Below are 21095 nucleotides of genomic sequence, written 5' to 3' on the forward strand. Positions count from 1 at the left end.
AACCCAAGAGTTAGAGGTTGCAGTGACTGGAGATCATGCCACTGCACTCCAGCCTTGGTGACAGAGACTCCCTTCTCAAAGAAAAAAAAAAGAGATACTGGCTTTAGAGAAGAAGGCAGACATCTCATTGCTTGCAGAGTGAAAGAAGAAAGAACTGGTGATGTTGTTATTGGACTACTTTTGCACTAGTGTCAAGAAGGTGAGAAATCTCTCAAATCTAGGACAAGAGAAAAAATAAAGAAGGTGAGAAATCTTTCTCATCATCGTTACTATTTCTGTCTGCAGTAAGTTGTAAAATCATTTGTTATTAAAGAGGGAAGTTGTGGCCGGGCGCGGTGGCTCACGCCTGTAATCCCAGCACTTTAGGAAGCCGAGGCGGGTGGATCACGAGGTCAGGAGATCAAGACCATCCTGGCCAACATAGTGAAATCTCGTCTGTACTTAAAAAGTACAAAAATTAGCTGGGCGTAGTGGCGCGTGCCTGTAATCCCAGCTACATGGGAAGCTGAGGCAGGAGAATAACTTGAACCAGGGAGTTGGAGGTTTCAGTGAGCCGAGATGGCGCCACTGCACTCCAGCCTGGGGACAGAGCGAAACTGTCTCAAAAATAAAAAGACGGAAGATGAGATGGTGTGAATTCAAAATCCTGGAGAAATCGTGAAAAGATCTTTGTCCACTGGAAATTTCCTGAAGTGTTGAAGTCCCCTTTAGAGTAGGTGACCTCAAATTTTTAGCACTACTTAGGAGGCTAAAGCAGGAGAATAACTTGAACCTGGGAGGCAGAGGTTACAGTGAGCCGAGACCATGTCATTGCACTCCAGCCTGGGCTACAGAGCAAGATTTCGTCTCAAAAGTAAAGATAAATAAATAAATAAATAAATAAATAAATAAATAAATAGCAACATAGTTGAAGAATAGATGGCTTGGGGGTCTCTATGCGTTAGGAGAGGAGATGCAGTAAGGCCGAAAGGGTGAAGAAGTTGGTGCTGGGCGCGGTGGCTCATGCCTATAATCCCAGCACTTTGGGAGGCAGGCAGATCACTTGAGGTCAGGAGTTCAAGACCAGTCTGGCTAACATGATGAAACACTGCCCCTACGAAAAATACAAAAATTAGCTGGGTGTGGTGGCACGCACCTGTAATCCCAGCTACTCAGGGAGGCTGAGGCAGGAGAATCGCTTAAACCCAGGAGGTAGAGATTGCAGTGAGCTGAGATTGCACCACTGCACTCCAGCCTGGGTGATGGAGCAAAACTCTGTCTCAAAAATAAAATGAAAGAAAAGAAATTGTCCTGAATCACGGCATAGCTGGGTGTTTTAGAGAACAGGAGTCAGGTGCCAATGACTTGAATGCGTTAGGTCTCTGTGTTGGTGCCAGTTCAGATGAGAAGCCAGAGATGTGTCAGGGCACGATGGGATTTTTGATAAGCGGTGAGCAATGCAGTTCGATAATGTGGATATACATTAGGGATAGAGCAGGTAAAAAACATTCACCATATTACTTTGAGGTTGTACATGCCATGCAAAATCAAATCCAAGATCAAAAACACCCTGAATCCAGAAGGAGAAGATAGTGGATGGGCCGTGATGGAACTGCCTTCGGTGCAACAGAGAAACAGAAAACTTGTGAATTCTCTGGTTCATATGTCTTGATTTTAGGCTAGACATGGTGGCTAAACAGTGGCTATCCCAGCTATTTAGGAATCTGAGGCAGAAGGACCAAGTGTTTGAGACCAGCCTGGGCAATATAGTGAGACCCCATTTTTGCGCACACACAAAAATAGCTGGATGTGGTGGTGCCTATCGGTAGTCCCAGTTACTTGGGTGACTGAGGCAGGAGGATTCTTTGAGTACAGGAATGTAAGGCTGCAGTGAGCTATGATGGCACCACTGTACTCTTGCCTGGAGGACAGAGCAAGTCCCTGTCTCTAAAAAAAAAAAGAAAAGAAAAGAAAAAAGAAAAACTTAAGGGGAAAGCAGAGAACATTTGCTACGAGTTTCCTCATATAACTTCAGCTTTCCCTATCTTTCACTTTTTACCTATCATTTTCTACTTACCTAGGGTCTTAAAGACCTGTCTTCCTTTTTTTTTTTTGAGATGGAGTCTTGTGGGGAAAAGAAAGAGAGATCAGACTGTTACTGTGTCTATGTAGAAAGAAGTAGACATAAGAGATTCCATTTTGTTCTGTACTAAGAAAAATTCTTCTGCCTTGAGATGCTGTTAATCTATAACCCTAGCCCCAACCCTGTGTTCACAGAAAGATGTGCTGTGTTGACTCAAGGTTTAATGGATTTAGGAATTGTGCAGAATGTGCTTTGTTTAAAAAGTGCTCGAAGGCAGTATGCTTGTTAAAAGTCATCACCATTCTCTCATCTCAAGTACCCAGGGACACAATACACTGTGAAGGGCACAGGGACCTCTGCCTAGGAAAATCAGGTATTGTCCAAGGTTTCTCCCCATGTGATAGCCTCAGATATGGCCTCATGGGAAGGGAAGGACCTGACCGTCCCCCAGCCCGACAGCTCGACACCCGACACCCGTAAAGGGTCTGTGCTGAGGAGGATTAGTAAAAGAGGAAGGCCTCTTTGCAGTTGTGATAAGAGGAAAGCATCTGTCTCCTGCTCATCCCTGGACAATGGAACATCTTGGTGTAAAACTCGATTGTATGTTCTGTTTACTGTGAGACATGCTAGTGGCAATACTGCTCTTTACTGCACCGAGATGTTTGTATATGTGCACATCAAGGCACAGCACCTTTCCTTAAACTTCTTTATGACACAGAGACCTCTGTTTACAAGTTTTCCTGCTGACTGTCTCCCCACTATTACCCTATTGTCCTGCCACATCCCCAGCTCCAAGATGGTAGAGACAATGATCAATAAATACTGAGGGAACTCAGAGACCAGTGCCAGTGCTGAGCGCTGGTCCCCTGGGCCCACTTTTCTTTCTCTATACTTTGTCTCTGTGTCTTATTTCTTTTCTCTGTCTCTCGCCCTACCTGACGAGAAATGCCCACAGGTGTGGAGGGGCTGGCCACCCCTTCAGAGTCTCACTCTGACACCCAGGCTGGAGTGCAGTGGCACGATCTCTGCTCACTGTAACCTCCGCCTCCTGGGTTTAAGCGATTCTCCTGCCTCAGCCTCCCAAGTAGCTGGGATTATAGGCGCCCGCCACCACATCCTGCTGATTTTTGTATTTTTAGTAGAGACGGGGTTTCACCATGTTGGCCATGCTGGTCTGGAACTCCTGACCTCAGGTGATCCACCCACCTCAGCCTCCCAAAGTGCTGGGATTCACAGTCCTCCTGCCTCAGCCTCCCAAAGTGCTGGGATTATGCAGTGTGAGCCACTGTGCCCAGGTTCCCTATACTTTAAATCATCTCTAGATTACTTATATTACTAGTATAACGTTAATCCTATGTAAATAGTTGTATTTTTAAACTGTTGTGTTACTTAATATTGTATTTTTGGAATATCCTTATTTAATATTTTTAAATTTTTTCAAATATTTTAAATATTTTTGATCCACGGTTGGCTGAATCCATGAATGTAGTACTGGCAGATATGGAAGGCTGACTGTACTTGTGTATATATATTGTCAAAGTTGTCAGAATCAAAATGGAGTGGCACTTATTAAAATGGAGTCACTTATTTAAAAAAAAAAAAGGCTGAGTGCAGTGGCTATCAGAAAAGACTGCACTTTGATAGACTGAGGTGGGCAGATCACAAGGTCAGGAGTTCGAGACCTGCCTGGCCAACATGGTGAAACCCCATCTCTGCGAAAATTACAAAAATTAGCCAGGCGTTGTGGCATGTGTCTGTAGTCCCAGCTACTCAAGAGGCTGAGGCATGAGAATCACTTGAACCTGGAAGGCAGAGGTTGCAGTGAGCCGAGATCACACCACTGCATTCCAGCCTGGGCGACAGAGCAAGACTCCGTCTTGTGAAAAACAAACAAACAAACAAACAAAACACACAGAAAAAAAACCCTGACAAGTAAACCTAGGGAAGGCCATGAAGAGATTTATCTCACTTGCATGCCTAATAACAAAAACTATCACCAGACTACAAAAACCACAACCTGGCACAAAAGGCTGTTGCAACCTTACACAAAAAATATTTCTGCAAGTACATCGGCCCAGCAACTGCCTGTCCAACTTCAGACTGGCATCACCCTTGTTATTAGTTGTTATTGTGAAGGATCATTATTTCAAAACGATTATGTAACCTTCCTCATTTTTCCATCAAAAACCTTTGTCTTCCTTTACCTCCCTGAATGCATGCATAGTTTATGACGGCATGCATATTGCTATTGCAATGCTTTCTTTGGCAATAAACATCATTTTCGTTTAGAGAGCCTCTCTCTGTTATTTAGGTTGACTATCTGTAGTTGTATTGATTTATGTTTGTACTGTTGAATTTCAGAGGAATTGAAATCAATATGCTGAACAGATATCTGCACTCTCATGTTCATTGCAATATTAGTCACAATAGCCAGGATATGTAATCAACCTGAATGTCCATCAACATATAAATGGATAAAGAATATGTGGTATGGCCAGGTGCGGTGGCTCATGCCTGTAATCCCAGCACTTCGGGAGGCTGAGGTCGGTGGATCACTTGAGGTCAGGAGTTCGAGACCAGCCTGGCCAACAGGATGAAACCCCGTCCCTACTAAAAACACAAAAATTAGCCAGGCATGGTGCTGTGCATCTGTAATCCCAGCTACTTTGGAGGCTGAGGCAGGATCTCCCACTTGAATCTGGGAGGTGGAGGTTGCAGTGAGCTGAGATCACATCACTGCACTCCAGCCTGGGCAACAGAGTGAGACTTCATTTTGAAAAGAAAAAGAAAATGTGGTATACGATGAAGTACTATACACCCTTTAAAAAGAAGGAAATTTTGTCATTTGCCACAACATGGAGGAACCTGGAGAACATTATGCTAAGTGAAATAAGCCAGGTACAGAAAGACAAATACCGTATGATCTCAGCCTTGTGTAGAATCCAAAATAACTGATCTCATAAAATCAGAATAAAATAGTGGCTACTGTGGTCCGGCGCGGTGGCTCACGCCTGTAATCCCAGCACTTTGGGAGGCCGAGGTGGGTGGATCACAAGGTCAGGAGATCGAGACCAGCCTGACCAACATGGTGAAACCTCGTCTCTATTAAAAATACAAAAATTAGCTGGGTGTGGTGGCGCTCACCTGTAGTCCCCACTACTTGGGAGGCTGAGGCAGGAGAATCACTTGAACCTGGAAGGTGGAAGTTGCAGTGAGCCGAGATCGTGCCACTGCACTCCAGCCTGGACGACAGAGGGAGACACCGTCTCAAAAAATAAATAAATAAACAAATAAATAAATAAAAATAACTTTCTGGTCTATTTTGCAACTGGCATATTTGGTGGTATTCTTCTCTCTGGGGTCATGTTTTCTTATTCTCAAATAGCCTTGTCTGTTTTGAGAATGCTGTCAGCAAGTGGAAAATATGAAGCTCTTTTCACCTGTGAGTCTCACCTCCCATTTGTTTCCTTATTCTACAGGGCAGGTCGGGGGGTGTACATTAGCTCTGCTGTTTCTGACCCTTCAAGGACTGCGGTGGCTTCAGTGATGTACGCAGTGGTCACACCTATTATGAACCCCTTTATCTACAGCCTGAGGAACAGAGATATGAAGAGAGCCTTGGGGAAACTCATTGGTAAGATAACTTCTCTTCCTGATTGTGTTGTCCACTTTGGACTCGGGATTCAAAATCAGTCAAAGACACAGAAATACTGGTGAGCCAGAATGCCTGACTGATCTATCACCGAGTTTTCTAAAATGATTAGATAACATAGTGGGTAAGTCCATTTTAACTTGGGGTTGAAACATCACTTGTTCTTTGTGTAGCTCTATGATTTTACAAAAATGAGTTCCATTCTCCAAGCTCATTTTTTCTCTTTCTTTTTTTTTTGAGATGGAGTCTTGTTCTGTCACCGAGACTGGAGTGCAGTGGCGCAGTCTCGGCTCACTGCAACCTCCACCTCCTAGGTTCAAGCAATTCTCATGCTTCAGTCTCCCGAGTAGTAAGGATTAAGGCAAGCACCACCACGCCCAGCTAATTGTTTTGTATTTTTAGTAGAGACGGGGTTTCACCATGTTGGCCAGGGTGATCTCGAACTCCTGGGCTCTAGGGATCCACCCGCCTCGGCCTCCCAACGTGCTGGGATTACAGGAATGAGCCACCGCGCTTGGCCTAAGCTCAGTGTCTTTGATTAGAGTCCATTGATGTTGAGCCTGAGGCAAGGCTTATGGTAATTTTGTTGGAAGGTTTTCAGAAGAAAAATAGTCCTAGAAGCTGGATAGGGCAGGGAAATGACCTGAACAAGTCTGTGGTTATAGCAGATTCCTTTCTGCCTCATAACATGGTTATGGCCGTGTAAATTGTACCCCATCGTTAAGCTGTTGTGAGACGTGGGATGGTCTTTCATACTTCAGGTCAGTAGTTCTCAGGATCTGTCACTGGAAAACCGTATCTGTGCAAGGCAACCTCAGTATCCACTACACTTTGTTTCATCATTTAAAACATTGCTATAATTAGGCCGGGTGCGGTGGCTCACGCCTGTAATCTCAACACTTTGGGGGGCCAAGGTGGGTGGATCATTTGAGGACAGGTGTTTGAGACTCGTGAGGGCCCGGCCCTCAAAATTTGATTATATGACCCTTTATTAATCTAATTCCTAGTGTGGGGAAAATGATTAAGAGCCTTCAACTGACCATATGAAGTGTGACTCTTGTTGCAAAATTCACCCCCATAAGCACTAAAACCACTTAGTACAATACCTGTAACCTAGTAAGTACTCAATAAAATTTAACTAGCATCATTGAGTTCACCATGTTGCCTGTATTCATAATCTTGAAAACCTATAGCTTTAGGTATTTTTCCTATTTTGTTCAGCAATTAGATTTGTTTCCTTGTATTGTTATATTCATCAGTCACCTTTTCTGGTCTGAGCAATATATTTTTTTGAGACAGGGCTTCACTCTGTTGCTCAGGCTGATCGTGGTTCACTGTAGCTTCGACCTCCAAAGATCAAGTAATTCTTTCCACTTCAGTCTCCAGAGTAACTGGGACTACAGGCATATGCCACCATGCCTGGCTAATTTTTTTTTTTTTTTTTTTTTTGAGATGGAGTTTCGCTCTTGTTGCTCAGACTGGAGGGCAATGATGCGATCTCGGCTCACCGCAACCTCCAACTCCCGGGTTCAAGTGATTCTCCTGCCTCAGTCTCCCGAGTAGTTGGGATTACAGGCATGCGCCACCATGCCTGGCTAATTTTGTATTTGTAGTAGAGACGGGGTTTCTTGATGTTGGTCAGGCTGGTCTCGAACTCCCGACCTCAGGTGATCCACCCTCCTCTGCCTTCCAAAGTGCTGGGATTACAGGTGTGAGCCATCCCGCCCGGCCAGTGGCTAATTAAAAAAAAATTTTTTTTTTGCATTTATGTTGCCAGGCTGGTCTTGAACTCCTGGGCTCAAGCAATTCTGCCTTGGCCTCCCAAAGTGTTAGGGTTACAGGCATAAGCCACCATGCCCAACCTGAGGAATATTTAAAAAAATAAAGTATTATCAGTTGGGCAGAGCAAAAGTTGGTAATCTTACGGCATCTCATTTACTCTGAAATGTGCTTATGGATTAATTTGGAAAAATGTGTCTGAGTTTTCACTTTTTTCGGTCATTTTGCTGTGTTTCTTGCTCTTCTGTAGTGAAGTCCACATAGAGAATCTTAATTGAATAAAATGGATTGTATCATTGATAGCTTCAAGCATTAGCTGCAGTCTAGGACTCCTGTGCAAAAGTTTTACATTTAACTTTGTAGGAAGGTTAGTCTATGCAGAACTTCTTTCCTTTGAGAAGGAGATGCTGAGTGCAGGATAAGACAAGTGAGAGTCAGGTTGGCACGATTACAGCTATCACTCTCTACAGAAGCTAAAAAGAGGGGGGCTAGAGATTGTGCCACCGCACTCCAGCCTGGGCCACAGAGCGAGACTCCGTGTCAAAAAAAAAAAAAAGTTGATTCACTTGGTATCTCACAGTTCTCTTATATTCTGCTGATTTTTCTTTCTTTCTTTTGACAGAGTCTCACTGTTGCTGTAGTGCACTGGTGCAATCTGAGCTGGAGTGCCTGATGTGATCTCGGCTCACTGCAACCTCCACTGCCAGGGTTCAAGTGATTCTCCTGCCTTAGCCTCCCAAGTATCTGGGATTACAGGCACCTACCACCACGCCCAACTAATTTTTGTATTTTAAGTAGAGACGGGATTTCACCATGTTGGCCAGGCTGGTCTCAAACTCCTGACCTCAGGTGATCTGCCCACCTCAGCCTCCCAAAATTCTGGGATTACAGGCCTGAGTCACCAGGCCGACCACTACCACATTTCTTATCAACCCTAGGACAACACATTCTACCCTTAACATGACTTCATTTCCTGCTCACTTTCCACAGAGTCAGCAAACTTTCCCCAAGGTGGTATCTGAACGCTTGTCTCATGACTTTTCCCTTTCTGAGTCTCTGAACATTTCTATTTTTTTCTTTATTTTGGATTTAGAGACAGAATCTTGCTCTGTCGCCCAGGCTGGAGAGCAAGAAATAGAAATAGAACCAATTTTTGTGACTTTCAATGTGATAAAGCAATAAGATGAGAAAACTTCTATTAATTTCTGGTTCAAAGACATATTTTAGTGTGACATAATCATAAATATTCATGTAATAGTAGTGCCAGTAACAACCAAGAAAAAAAGAGAGAAAATTTATCAAAAAATAACTACAACCAAAGGCTCACGTCCAAGAAGAAATGGAAGTAGCTTACAAACCTCCAGAAAAAGATTTTACTCTCTTTTAAAATGATTTCTAGAAATAACTGTTTTCTTAAAAATCTTGAATAGCCAAGATAACCATACACAAAAGGAACAAAGCTGGAGGCATCCCACTATCTGACTCCAAACTATACTGCAGGGCTACAGTAATCAAAACAGCATGGTACTTGCACAAGCAAAGACAAATAGACCAATGGAACAGAATAGAGAACCCAGAAATAAGACCACACACCTTCAACTATCTGATCTTTGACAAACCTGACAAAAACAAGCAATGGGGAAAGGATTCCCTATTCAATCAATGGTGCTGGGATAACTGGCTAGCCATATGCAGAAAATTGAAACTGTACCCCTTCCTTAAATTATGTAAAAAATTAACTTAAGATAGACTAAAGACTTAAATGTAAAACCCAAAACTATAAATACCCCAGAAGACAACCTAGGTAATACCATTGAGAACACAGGCACGAGCAAAGATTTCATGATGAAGACACCAAAAGGAATTGCAACAAAAGCAAAAATTGACAAATGGGATCTAATTAAACCAGAGAGCTTCTGCACAGCGAAAGAAACTATCATCACAGTGAACAAGCAACCTACAGAATGGGAGAAAATTTTTGCAATCTATCCATCTGACAAAGGTCTAATATCCAGCATCTATAAGGAACTTAAACAAATTTACAAGAAAAAAAAGCCGCATTTACAAAGTGGGCAAAGAACATGAACAGACGTTTTTCAAAAGAAGACGTACAGGCGGCCAACAATCATATATATTAAAAAAAGCTCAATATCACTGATCATTAGGGAAATGCAAATCAAAACCACAATAAGATATCATCTCAGAATGGCTATTATTAAAAGCCAAAAAATAACAGATGCTGGCAAGGCTTTGGAGAAAAAGGAACACTTACACACTGTCAATGGGAGTGTAAATTAGTTCAACCGTTGTAGAAGGCAGAGTGGGAATTCCTCAGAGACCTAAAGACAGAATACCATTAGACCCAGCAATCCCATTACTGGGTATACACCCAAAGGAATATGAATCATTCTACTATAAAGACACAAGCACACATTATATTCACTGCAGCACTATTCACAATAGCAAAGACATAGAATCAATCTAAATGCCCATCACTGATAGAATGGATAAAGAAAATGTGGTACATACGCACCATAGAATACTATGCAACCATAAAAAAGAATGAGATCATGTTCTTTGCAGGAAAATGGATGGGGCTGGGTGCCATTATCCTTAGCAAACTAGCGTAGGAACAGAAAACCAAAGACCACATGTTCTCACAAGTGGGAGGCTGAGGCAGGAGAATTGTTGAGCCCAGGAGGCGGAGGTTGTGGTGAGCTGATATTGCACCACTGCACTTCAGCCTGGGAGACAGAGTGAGACTCAAAAAATAAATAAATAATAAATAATAGGAACCCTAACTCTAATATGCTCAAACAATAAAGACAGTTCTCTTTCATTATAAGGACCTCAGAATTAGGGAATGTGCAGGAATAGGAGAGGGCTTCATTCAGTCCTTCACGAGGTGCCTGCCCGCTAGCACTGGTTTTCCTCTGACTGCAACAGGTAGTTGCAGTCAATGCAGAAGCCATATCTAGACCTGATTCCCAGAGACAGAAAACGGAGAACCCTTCCATGGGTCCATTGATCATAGATATTTTTATGGAGTCAACCAGAAAACATTTCTGTTGTGAGTTGGCTTATGACCCTCAGAAGACTATATCCACATACTAAACCTCTCGCTTGTGAATCTGAGCATTTATTTATTTATTTATTTATTTATTTGAGATGGAGTCTTGCCCTGTCGCCCAGGCTGAAGTGCAGTGGTGCGATCTCAGCTCACTGCAACCTCCACTTCTCGGGTTCAAGGGATCCTCCTTCCTCTGCCTCCTGAGTAACTGGGATTACAGGTGCCTGCCACCACAGCCTGCTGATTTTTGTATTTTTAGTAGAGACGGGGTTTTGCCATGTTGGCCAGGCTGGTCTTGAACTCCTGGACTCAAGTGATACACCTGCCTCAACCTCCCAAAGTGCTGGCATTACAGACGTGAGCCACCGTGCCTGGCCTTGAATCTGAGCTTATATAACAAAAGGGTGAATGTGACTTATTTGGGAAAAGGGTCTTTGCAGAGAAGTAGCTTACCCTGGATTACCTGGGCAGGCTCTAAATGTAACCACATGTTTTCTTATAAGATAGGCAGAGGCGGAGGCCAGGCTCAGTGGTTCATCCCTGTAATTCCAACATGTTAGGAGGCTGAGGCAAGAGAATTGCCTGAGGCCAGAATTGCCTTGAAACCAGCTGGGCAACAAAGTCAGACCCTGTTACAAAACATTTAAAAAAATTAGGCTGGCAGGTGGTGTGTACCTGTAGTCCCAATTACTCCGGAGGCTGAAATGGGAGGATCACTTGAGCCCAGGAGTTGCAGACTGCAGTGAGCTATGACTGCACCATTGCACTCCAGCCTGGGCAACAGAGTGAGACTCTGTCTCAAAGAAAAAAAGAAAAAAAGAAAAAAACAAAGACAGAAGTGGAGAAAACACAAAGCAAAGGAAGAAGTAATATAACCATGGAGACAGGAATTTTATTGATGCTGTTAGTATTTGATTGACAGTCTTGTACATTTTTGTCCTACAAATCTGTCCTTTTAATATGCATGTTGTTTATAGCCCTATACAATTTATTAAACAAATTTTATTGTTTTTGACATTGTTAAAGTTGAAACTTCATGAATGAATTTTGTGTCCTGATTGTTGTTTCCTTTTTTATTTTTTATTTTTGAGAAGGGTCTTACTCTCACCCAGGCTGGAGGGCAGGGATATGATCATAGCTCACTTCAACCTCAACCTCCTGGGCTCAAGTGCTCCTCCTGCCTCAGCCTCCCAAGTAGATGGGACTGTAGGTACATAATACTATTAGAAATTTTAAAAATTAGCTAGAGGCCGGGCACGGTGGCTCATGTATGTAATCCCAGCACTTTGAGAGGCTGAGGCAGGTGGATCACAAGGTCAGGAGATCTATACCATCCTGGCTAACACAGTGAAACCCCATCTCTACTAAAAATATTTTTAAAAAATTAGTCGGGTGTGGTGGTGGGCACCTGTAGTCCCAGCTACTCAGAAGGCTGAGGCAGGAGAATGGCATGAACCTGGGAGGTGGAGCTTGCAATGAGCCGAGATAGCACCACTGCACTCCAGCCTGGGCAACAGAGCGAAACTCCATCTAAATAAATAAATAAATAAATAAATAAATAAATAGCTGGACTTGGTCCCAGCTACTTGGGAGGCTGAGGCAGGAGAATCGCTTGAGCCCAGGAGGCGGAAGTTGCAATGAGCTAAGATCACACCATTGCACTCCAGCCTGGGTGACACAGTGAGACTCCCTCTAAAAAATAAAAAGGCATCATACTTTTCATCATCTGGTGGCATTCTCAGAATGAAGGAGACCATTTGAATGTAAGAGAAAGTAATACCACATATTCTTATGCAGGAATATAAAGATTTTTTACAACACATGCACACATCCTTATGAATTAATTTTATTTTGAAGTTGAAATGTAGTATTAGTCTGTCTGATATTGTTTGTTAAAGTGGGGCTGCCTTTAACAGTATCTAGAGAAGGAGGCGTTGAATCCAGTTCAGAAGGAAGATGAGGCCGGGCACTGTGGCTCATGCCTGAAATCCCAGCGCTTTGGGAGGCCGAGGCAGGTGGATCATCTGAGATCAGGAGTTCAAGACCAGCCTGGCCAACATGGTGAAACCCTGTCTCTATTAAAAATACAAAAATTAGCTGGGTGTGGTGGTGCGTGCCTGTAGTCCCAGCTACTCCAGAGGCTGAGGCAGGAGAATCGCTTGAACCCGGGAGGCGGAGGTTGCAGTGAGCTGAGATCTTGTCACTGCACTCCAGCCTGGTGACAGGCAAAACTTTGTCTCAAAATAAATAAATAAATATGTAGATAAATAAATAAAGGTGAGATTAAAAATAATAAATAAATAAAACAAATTTCCTACTAGGCAATTTTTTTTTTTTTTTTTTTTTTTTTTTTTTTTTTTTTTTTTTTTAGCAGGATCTCACTCTGTTGCCCAGGCTGGAGTGCAGTGGTGTGATCATGGCTCACTGCAGCCGCAGTCACCCCAGGCTCAGGTGATGCATCCTTTCATCTCAGCCTCTGGAGTAGCTGGGACTACAGGTTCACACCACCACATCTGGCTAATTTTTTTATTTTTTTGTAGAAAAGAGGTTTCACTATGTTGCCCAGGGAAGTCTCAAACTCCTGGGCTCATTCAATCCACCCACCTCAGCTTCCAAAGTGCTGGGATTACAAGCACGAGCCACTGCACCCGGCCTTTTCTCCCTGTGGGTCTCACCGCTCAGAAACTCATTTCTAGAGTGTCTTCATTCCACTAATATACCAGCTACTTTGGACTTTAAGCTGTGAAACGAATGATCCAGAGAACCTGATTAAGGTCTTCGAATACAAGAGAAGATCATCATCGTTAAGGGTGAGAATTTGGAATCAGACCAAGTGGCTTTGAATCCCACCTGTGCTTTGTAAATAACTGTATGATTGTTGACAGTTTATTTCACTGCTCCAAGCTCTATTTACTCCTCTATAAAGTTAGCATCATTGGCCAGGCGCAGTGGCTCACACCTGTAATCCCAGCACTTTGGGAGTCCGAGGCGGGTGGATCACCTGAGGTCAGAGTTCGAGACCAGCCTGGGCAACATGGTGAAATGCCATCTCTACTAAAAATATAAAAAATTAGCCAGCTGTGGTGGTGGGCACCTGTAATCCCAGCTACTTGGGAGGCTGAGGCAGGAGAATCACTTGAACCGGAGAGGTGGAGGTTGCAATGAGCCAAAATGGTGCCACTGCACTCCAGCCTGGGTGACACAGTGAAACTCCTTCTCAAAAAAAAAAGTTTTTTTAAGCTAGCATTATCATGTCTGTTTACATATTTAGGAAGACTTCTATATCAGTCTGTTTGTGTTGCTATAAGGAATACCTGAGTCTGGGTTATTTATTTATTTATTCATTTTTGAGACAGTTTTGCTATTGTCACCCAGGCTGGAGTGCAGAGGTGCCGTCTCAGCTCACTGCAACCTCTGCCTCCTGGGTTCAAGCGATTCTCCTGCCTCAGCCTCTCCAGAAGCTGGGATTAGCTGGGAGTGCGCCACCATGCCTGGCTAATTTTTGTATTTTTGGTAGAGACAGGGTTTCACCATGTTGGCCAGGCTTCTCTCGAACTCGTGACCTCAAGTGATCTGCCTGCCACAGCCTCCCAAAGTGCTGGGATTACAGGAGTGAGCCACGAGGCCCAGCCTAGAGTCTGGGTAATTTATAAAGAAAAGAGGTTTGTTTTGCTCACAGTTCTGCAGACTGTGCAAGAAGGGTGATGCCATCATCTACTTCTGGTGCAGAGCTCAGGAAGCTTCCAATCACGGTGGAAGGGGAAAGGGAGCTGGCTTGTCAAATCATGAGAGAGGAAGAGAGAGAGGGGAGGAGTGCCAGGGTCTTTGTGAAGTAATAGAACAAGAATTTCCTCATTGCTATGGGGAGGGCACTAACGTCTTCATGGTGAATAAATAAATAAATAAATAATAATAATAAAAATAAAATTCAAAGTGCCTAGTTTTCCAATACATGCAATTCCAGATGTTAGCCCAAGACCCCCAGATGTATACATTCTACGCCCTGGAAGTTCCTGAGTCCTGGCGCTCAGGAAGATGAGGTGATCTTTCTATTGACCAGCTTCCTGAGAGTCCCTTTCAGGTCTCTGTTCCTCAAGCTGTAGATGAAGGGGTTCAGCATGGGGGTGACTCCTGTGTACATCACGGCAGAAGCTTTCTCCTTCACAGCCGTGCGGACCGAGGAAGGACACAGATAGACGCCAATGGAGGTCCCATAGAAGAGAGCAACCACAGACAGGTGGGAGCTGCAGGTGGAGAAGGCTTTCTTCCTGCCGCCTGCAGAGGGGACCTTCATGATGGCCACAAGGATGCGAGCATAGGAGGCCAGGATGCAGATGAAGGGTGTGGCTATCACCATCACTGCCACAATGAGGATGAAGATCCTGTTCACTGATGTGTCTGTGCACGAAAGTCGGAGGATGGGAGTGAGGTCGCAGAAGTAGTGAGGCACCTCGTGGCTGCCGCAGAAAACGAGGTGGGCCATCAGGAGGATGTGGGTGAGCGAGATGAAGCAGGAAAATGCCCAGGGGGCGCCGACCAGCAGACCACAGAGGCGTGGGCTCATGATCGTGGCGTAGTGCAACGGGTGGCAGATGGCCACAAACCGGTCATAAGCCATCACGGCGATTATGACGCTGTCCACGATGCCGAAGAAATGGAAGAAGTACATCTGGGTCAGGCAGCAGGGATAAGAGATGGCCTTGCTCCCAGTTTGAAGGCTCACCAGCATCTTGGGGATGGTGTTGGTGGCCAGACAGAAATCAACCAGGGACAGGTTGGCCAGGAAGAAGTACATGGGGGTGTGGAGGTGAGAGTCTACGCTGATGGCCAGGATGATGAGCAGGTTCCCCACGACAGTGGCTAGGTACATGCAGAGGAACAGAGAAAAGAGAAGCGTCTCCTGCTCCGGCTTTTCTGAGAGTCCCAGGAGGATGAATGGAGATGCACTGGTTTGGTTTCTTGGCTCCATGGGTGTGAGTCCTCTGGAAGTGTGGAAGGGGGAGGTTATAGGAATGCCAGGGAGATGGTTTTGGAAAGTTAGATGAGATCGCATCCCAGTTCTCATCTGGGCTAATTATGACACTGTGTGTGTGTGTGTGTGTATGGAATACATGTAAATATATTCCACAGATGTATGGTGTTGTAACCATATTATTGTATGTATTATATGTTTTTTATATATATATATATATAATATATATATATATATATTATATATATATATATATATATATGAGACAGAGTCTTGCTCTGTCGCCCAGGTTGGAGTGCAGTGGTGCAATCTCTGCTCACTGCAACCTCTGCCTCTCGGGTTCAAGTGATTCTCCTGCCTCCTGTGTAGCTGGTTCTACAAGTGCCCACCACCACACCCAGTTAATTTTTTAGACTTTTAGGAGAAACGGGGTTTCACCATAGTGGCCAGGCTGGTCTCGAACTCCTGACCTCGTGATCCACCTGCCTCAGCCTCCCAAAGTGCTGGGGTTACAGGCGTGAGCCACCGCTCCAGGCTAAAGATATCAGTTTAAATTTAGAGACAGGGTCTTGCTCTGTCACCCAGGATGGAGTGCAGCGGTGCAAACATAGCTCATTGCAACCTTGAACTCCTGGGCTCAAGCCATTCTCCTGCCACAGCCTCTCTAGTAGCAAGGTCTACAGGCACACACCACCAAGCCTGGTTTATTTATCTTTTTGTGTGTGTGGTGGAGACAGGGTCTTGCTATGTTGTCTAGGATGGTGTTGAATTCCTGAGCTCTACTGATCCTCCCATGTAGGCCTTCCACAGCACTGCGATTGCAGGTGTGAGCCACCGCACTTGGCCTGAAAACAGCTTATATACAGGTTGCACCTTAAACCGTGGATGAAGTGTTTATAACAACTCTTCTTCTTTTATTAATTAAAAAATGTTAGGGCCAGGCAGCATGGGTCCCATCTGTAATCCCAGCACTTTGGGAGGCAGAGGAGGGCAAATTGCTTGAATGCAGGAGTTCAAGAGCAGCCTGAGTAAGATGGCAAAACCCCATCTCTACCAAAAAAAACAAAAAAAAATTGCCAGGCATGATGGTGCACACCTATAGTCCCAAGTACTCGGGAGGCTGAGGTGGGAAGACTGCTTGACCTTTGCAGCAGAGGTTGTAGTGAGCCGAGATCACGCCATGGTACTCCAGCCTGGCGACAGAGCAAGACTCTGTCTCAATAATAATAATAATAATAATAATAATAATAAGGCTATATGAAGCATTCTTTCCCTCTTTTCTTTCTTCCTGACATGGCAAACTCAACATATAAAAAAATAAAGTCTATTTTCTCCTGGAACCACTACGTCCATAAATGGAATCACCATCCTTCCAGATGCCTGTGTTTGAAATTTTCAGTCTTCCTCCCTGTCTAGCTCCACCACCAAAGCCAATCCATCAATGAGCGTCATATCCTCTACAAGTCGAACTTCCTTCCTTTGTTTTTTTTTTTTTTTCCCCCCTTTGAGATGGGGTCTTGCTCTGTTGCCTAGGCTGGAGAGCAGTGGCACGATCTTGGCTCACTGTAACCTCTGCTTCCCAGGCTCAAACAATTCACCTGCCTCACCCTCCCGAGTAGCTGGGATTACAGGAGTGTGCCACCATGCCCAGCTCACTTTTGTATTATTAGTAGAAATGGGATTTAACCTTGTTGGCCAGGCTGGTCTCCAACGCCAGACATCAGGTGATCCGCCCCCACTTGGCCTCCCAAAGTGCTGGGATTACGGGTGTAAGCCACTGCTCCTGGCCTGAACTTTCTATTTTTTATTTTATTTTATTTATTTATTTATTTATTTATTTATTTATTTATTTATTTATTTATTTTTGAGATGGAGTCTCACTCTGTCACCCAGGCTGGAGTGCAGTGGTGTGATCTCGGCTGACTGCAAGCTCTGCCTCCCGGGTTCATGCCATTCTCCTGCCTCAGCCTTCCAAGTAGCTGGGACTACAGGTGCCCGCCGCCATGCCCGGCTAATTTTTTGTATTTTTAAGTAGAGACAGAGTTTCACTGTGTTAGCCAGGATGGTCTTGATCTCCTGACCTCATGATCTGCCCACCTTGGCCTCCCAAAGTGCTGGGATTACAGGCGTGAGCCATTGCACCTGGCCTGAACTTTCTATTTTTATAGTCATTTTCAGTCTTCTCCTCTTCCAGACACCCTAAATGAAAGGCTCTTACTGCTTCTGAGTTGCCAAGTTCACTAATCTTTAGCTAGCCTCATGCATCCAATTATCTTCCTTCAAAACTATCCTGAAGTCGGCCGAGCGCGATGGCTCACGCCTGTAATCCCAGCACTTTGGGAGGCTGAGGCAGGCAGATCGCCTGAGGTCAGGAGTTCGAGACCAGCCTGGCCGACATGGCGAAACCCCGTCTCTACTAAAAATACAAAAAATTAGCTGGGTGTAGTGGTGGGCGCCTGTAATCCCGGCTACTTGGGAGGCTGAGGCAGGAGAATCGCTTGAACCCAGGAGGCAGAGGTTGCAGTGAGCCGAGATTGTGCCATTGTACTCCAGCCGGGGTGATAAGAGTGAAACTCCATCTCAAAAAAAAAAAAAAAAAAAAAAAAGTGGTATAAATACACAATGGAAAACTGTTCAGCCATTAAAATGAAGGGGATCTTGTCATTACAGCAGTATGGAAAGAACTGGAGCATATTATAAATGAAATAAGCCAGGAACAGAAAGTTAAACACTGCATGTTCTCACTCATATGTGAAAGCAAAAAGGAAAAAAATGATCTCACGGAAGTAAAAAAGAACAGAGGATACTAGAGTCTGGGAAGGGTAGAGGGAGGGGGCAGAGAGGAAGAGATTTGTTACAGCATACAGAATTACAGGCAAATAGGAAGAGTAAGTTCTAGTGTTCTACATCCCTGTAGGATGAATACAGTTAACAATAATATGCTACATAGCTAAACAGCTAGAAGGAGGATATTGAATGTTCTCAACACAGAGAAATGATAAATGTTTGAGATAATAGATGTGCTAATTACCCAGATCTGATCACTGTACATTACATATATGGAAACATTACTATGTACCTCATAAATACATATAGTTAAAACATTTTTAAAAGAGTCAGAGTATTTTTTTTTTCCGAGACGGAGTTTCACTCTTGTTCCCCAGGCGGGAGTGCAATGGCGTGATCTCAGCTCACTGCAACCTCCGCCTCCCGGGTACAAGCGATTCTCCAGCCTCAACCTCCCGAGTAGCTGGGATTATAGGCACCTGCCACCACACCTGGCTAATTTTTTGTATTTTTAGTGGAGAAGAGGTTTCATCATGTTGACCAGGCTGGTCTCGAACTCCTGACCACAGGTGATCCACCCGCCTCGGCCTCCCAAAGGGCTGGGATTACAGGTGTGAGCCATTGCGCCCGCCCGAATCAGAGTATTTTTCTATCTCAAGAGAAGCCAGTGAACGTTCTGTGATTAAATTACTAATGGAATCAACGAACTGATCTCAGACATCCTCCTACCCTGACACCTATGCTTTCACTGAATTACTCTGTTGCTCCTCATTCTTCCACAGCTCTTGGGAAAAATGTAAGTATCAGAAACCGAAAGATTCATCTCTTAAGCTTCTTGATGAGCCTCTCTCCAAGGAAGTACCAGTCCTATCCCATCTGGACCTCCGCATTCTGTGTCTAAGGTCTCTCAGCCTGGAACACTTGGGAATCTCCAAGGGCTTCCAAGACCCAACATGGGGAATAACACGAACTTCTGCCTACAGAAGTATTGCGGGGGAAACCATCTGTTCCTTCAGGCACTCAAGTGGGTTTGGAAAAGAAAGTCCAGGCTGGGCACAGTGGCTCACGCTTGTAATACTAGAACTTTGGGAGGCCGAGGCAGGTAGATCACCTGAGGTCAGGAGTTGGACACCAGCGTGGCCATTACGGTGAAACCCCAGCTCTACTAAAACTACAAAAATTAGCTGGGTGTGGTGGTGGGCATCTGTAATTCCAGTTACCTGGGAGGCTGAGGCAGGAGAATCGGTTGAGCCCGGGAGGCGGAGGTTGCAGTGAGCTGAGATCGTGCTACTCTACTCCAGCCTGGGTGACAGAGTGAGACTCCATCTCAAAAAAAAAAAAAAAAAAAAAAAAAAAAGAAAGTCTAGTTATGGAGAAAAGCAGTGCTACAAATACTCATGGTTTTTAGGTAAAGGACTGGTAGCATCACAACTAAACCAGGCTGAGCTAGTTTGGTAAGAAGAGCCATTGGATTCTGGGCTGAGAAGTGGGTGCTGATTGACCAGACAGAATCTTCCAGTGTCAGCTTTGGGAGGCCGAGGCGGGTGGATCACCTGAGATCAGGAGTTTGAGACCAGCCTGACCAATATGGTGAAACCCCGTCTCTACTAAAAATACAAAATTCGCAAGGCATGGTGGTGCATGCCTGTAATCCCAGCTACTCGGGAGGCTGACGTAGGAGAATTGCTTGAACCTGGGAGTCAGAGGTTACAGTGAGCTGAGATCGCACCATTGCACTCCAGCCTGGGCAACAAGAGCAAAACTCTGTCTCGGGGGAAAAAAAAGTTCAAAAAATCAGCCAGGTGTGGTGGCACATGCCTGTAGTCCCAGCTACTCCAGAGGCTGAGGCAGGAGGATTGCTTAAGCCCAGGAGGTAGAAGCTGCAGTGAGCTGTGATTGTGCCACTGCACTCCAGCCTGGAATGACAGAGCAAGGTTCTGTCTCTAACATAAATAAATCAGTAAATCAATAAATAATAAAAAAGAATTCCCTATCTGAGATCATTGAGATTGGCCTTCATTAATTTTATCAACATTTGTTCAGTCTCTCTCTCTCTCTCGCAACTCACTTACTGGGCTATCTTACCTCTTCTTGACACCATCACCCAGGCATGAGTTAAACTGGCTCAGTGTCCTCCCAGCAGGTACTAGATGATGAAGTTAGATGCTCAGGCCAGCAGATGCTACATAGAAGCACTGGGAAGTTGTCCTCCCAGTCCAAAGAAGAAAAGCTAGGGTGGAAGATAACCTGTAGGAACCGAGGGAATATTTACAATTTCTGGGCCAATAAGAAGTCAATTCCCCAAGCTCCTTGTTACACAAATTGTCTAATTTCATCTCTAGTCCCCGAATAGTTCTGTTTCCTATGGGGGCTGGGACATGGCAGTAAGAACCATTTTATGTCTTCATGAGGCAACTTAGGGGTAAGTTGCATGATTTCTAACTTTCTCCGCACCCTCTCCTCCAGGAACAAACTCTCCTTGTCTTCTAAACTCAGTCTTTCCAGTGCCTAGGGCTTCTTATATCAGAAGTTTCCATTCTTATTGAAAGCCAATGTTCCTCATCGCTTAAAGAACTAAGAAATGGCCGGGCGCGGTGGCTCACGCCTGTAATCCCAGCACTTTGGGAGGCTGAGACGGGTGGATCACGAGGTCGAGATCGAGATCATCCTGGCCAACGTGGTGAGACCCTGTCTCTACTAAAAATACAAAAGTTAGCTTGGCATGGTGGTGTGCACCTGTAGTCCCAGCTACTCGGGAGGCTGAGGCAGGAGA

General features: G+C 44.6%; 1 protein-coding gene across 1 annotated transcript; it reads right to left on the reverse strand.

Annotated features, from left to right (window-relative positions):
• Nucleotides 1–14590: 14590 nt before the first annotated feature.
• On the reverse strand, nucleotides 14591–15654 carry OR1M1 (olfactory receptor family 1 subfamily M member 1). Its single transcript, XM_007995148.3, has one exon. The coding sequence runs from the start codon at nucleotides 15626–15628 to the stop codon at nucleotides 14591–14593; it is 1038 nt and encodes a 345-aa protein (XP_007993339.1). The 5' UTR covers nucleotides 15629–15654.
• Nucleotides 15655–21095: the final 5441 nt, after the last annotated feature.

The sequence above is a fragment of the Chlorocebus sabaeus genome, chromosome 6 (genome assembly GCF_047675955.1).
Source record: "Chlorocebus sabaeus isolate Y175 chromosome 6, mChlSab1.0.hap1, whole genome shotgun sequence".
Classification (NCBI taxonomy): domain Eukaryota; kingdom Metazoa; phylum Chordata; class Mammalia; order Primates; family Cercopithecidae; genus Chlorocebus; species Chlorocebus sabaeus.

What these genes read in the sequence shown, in the direction of transcription:
- OR1M1 (XM_007995148.3), bottom strand. Translation starts at nt 15,628, where the DNA reads ATGAGAACTGGGATGCGATCTCATCTAACTTTCCAAAACCATCTCCCT.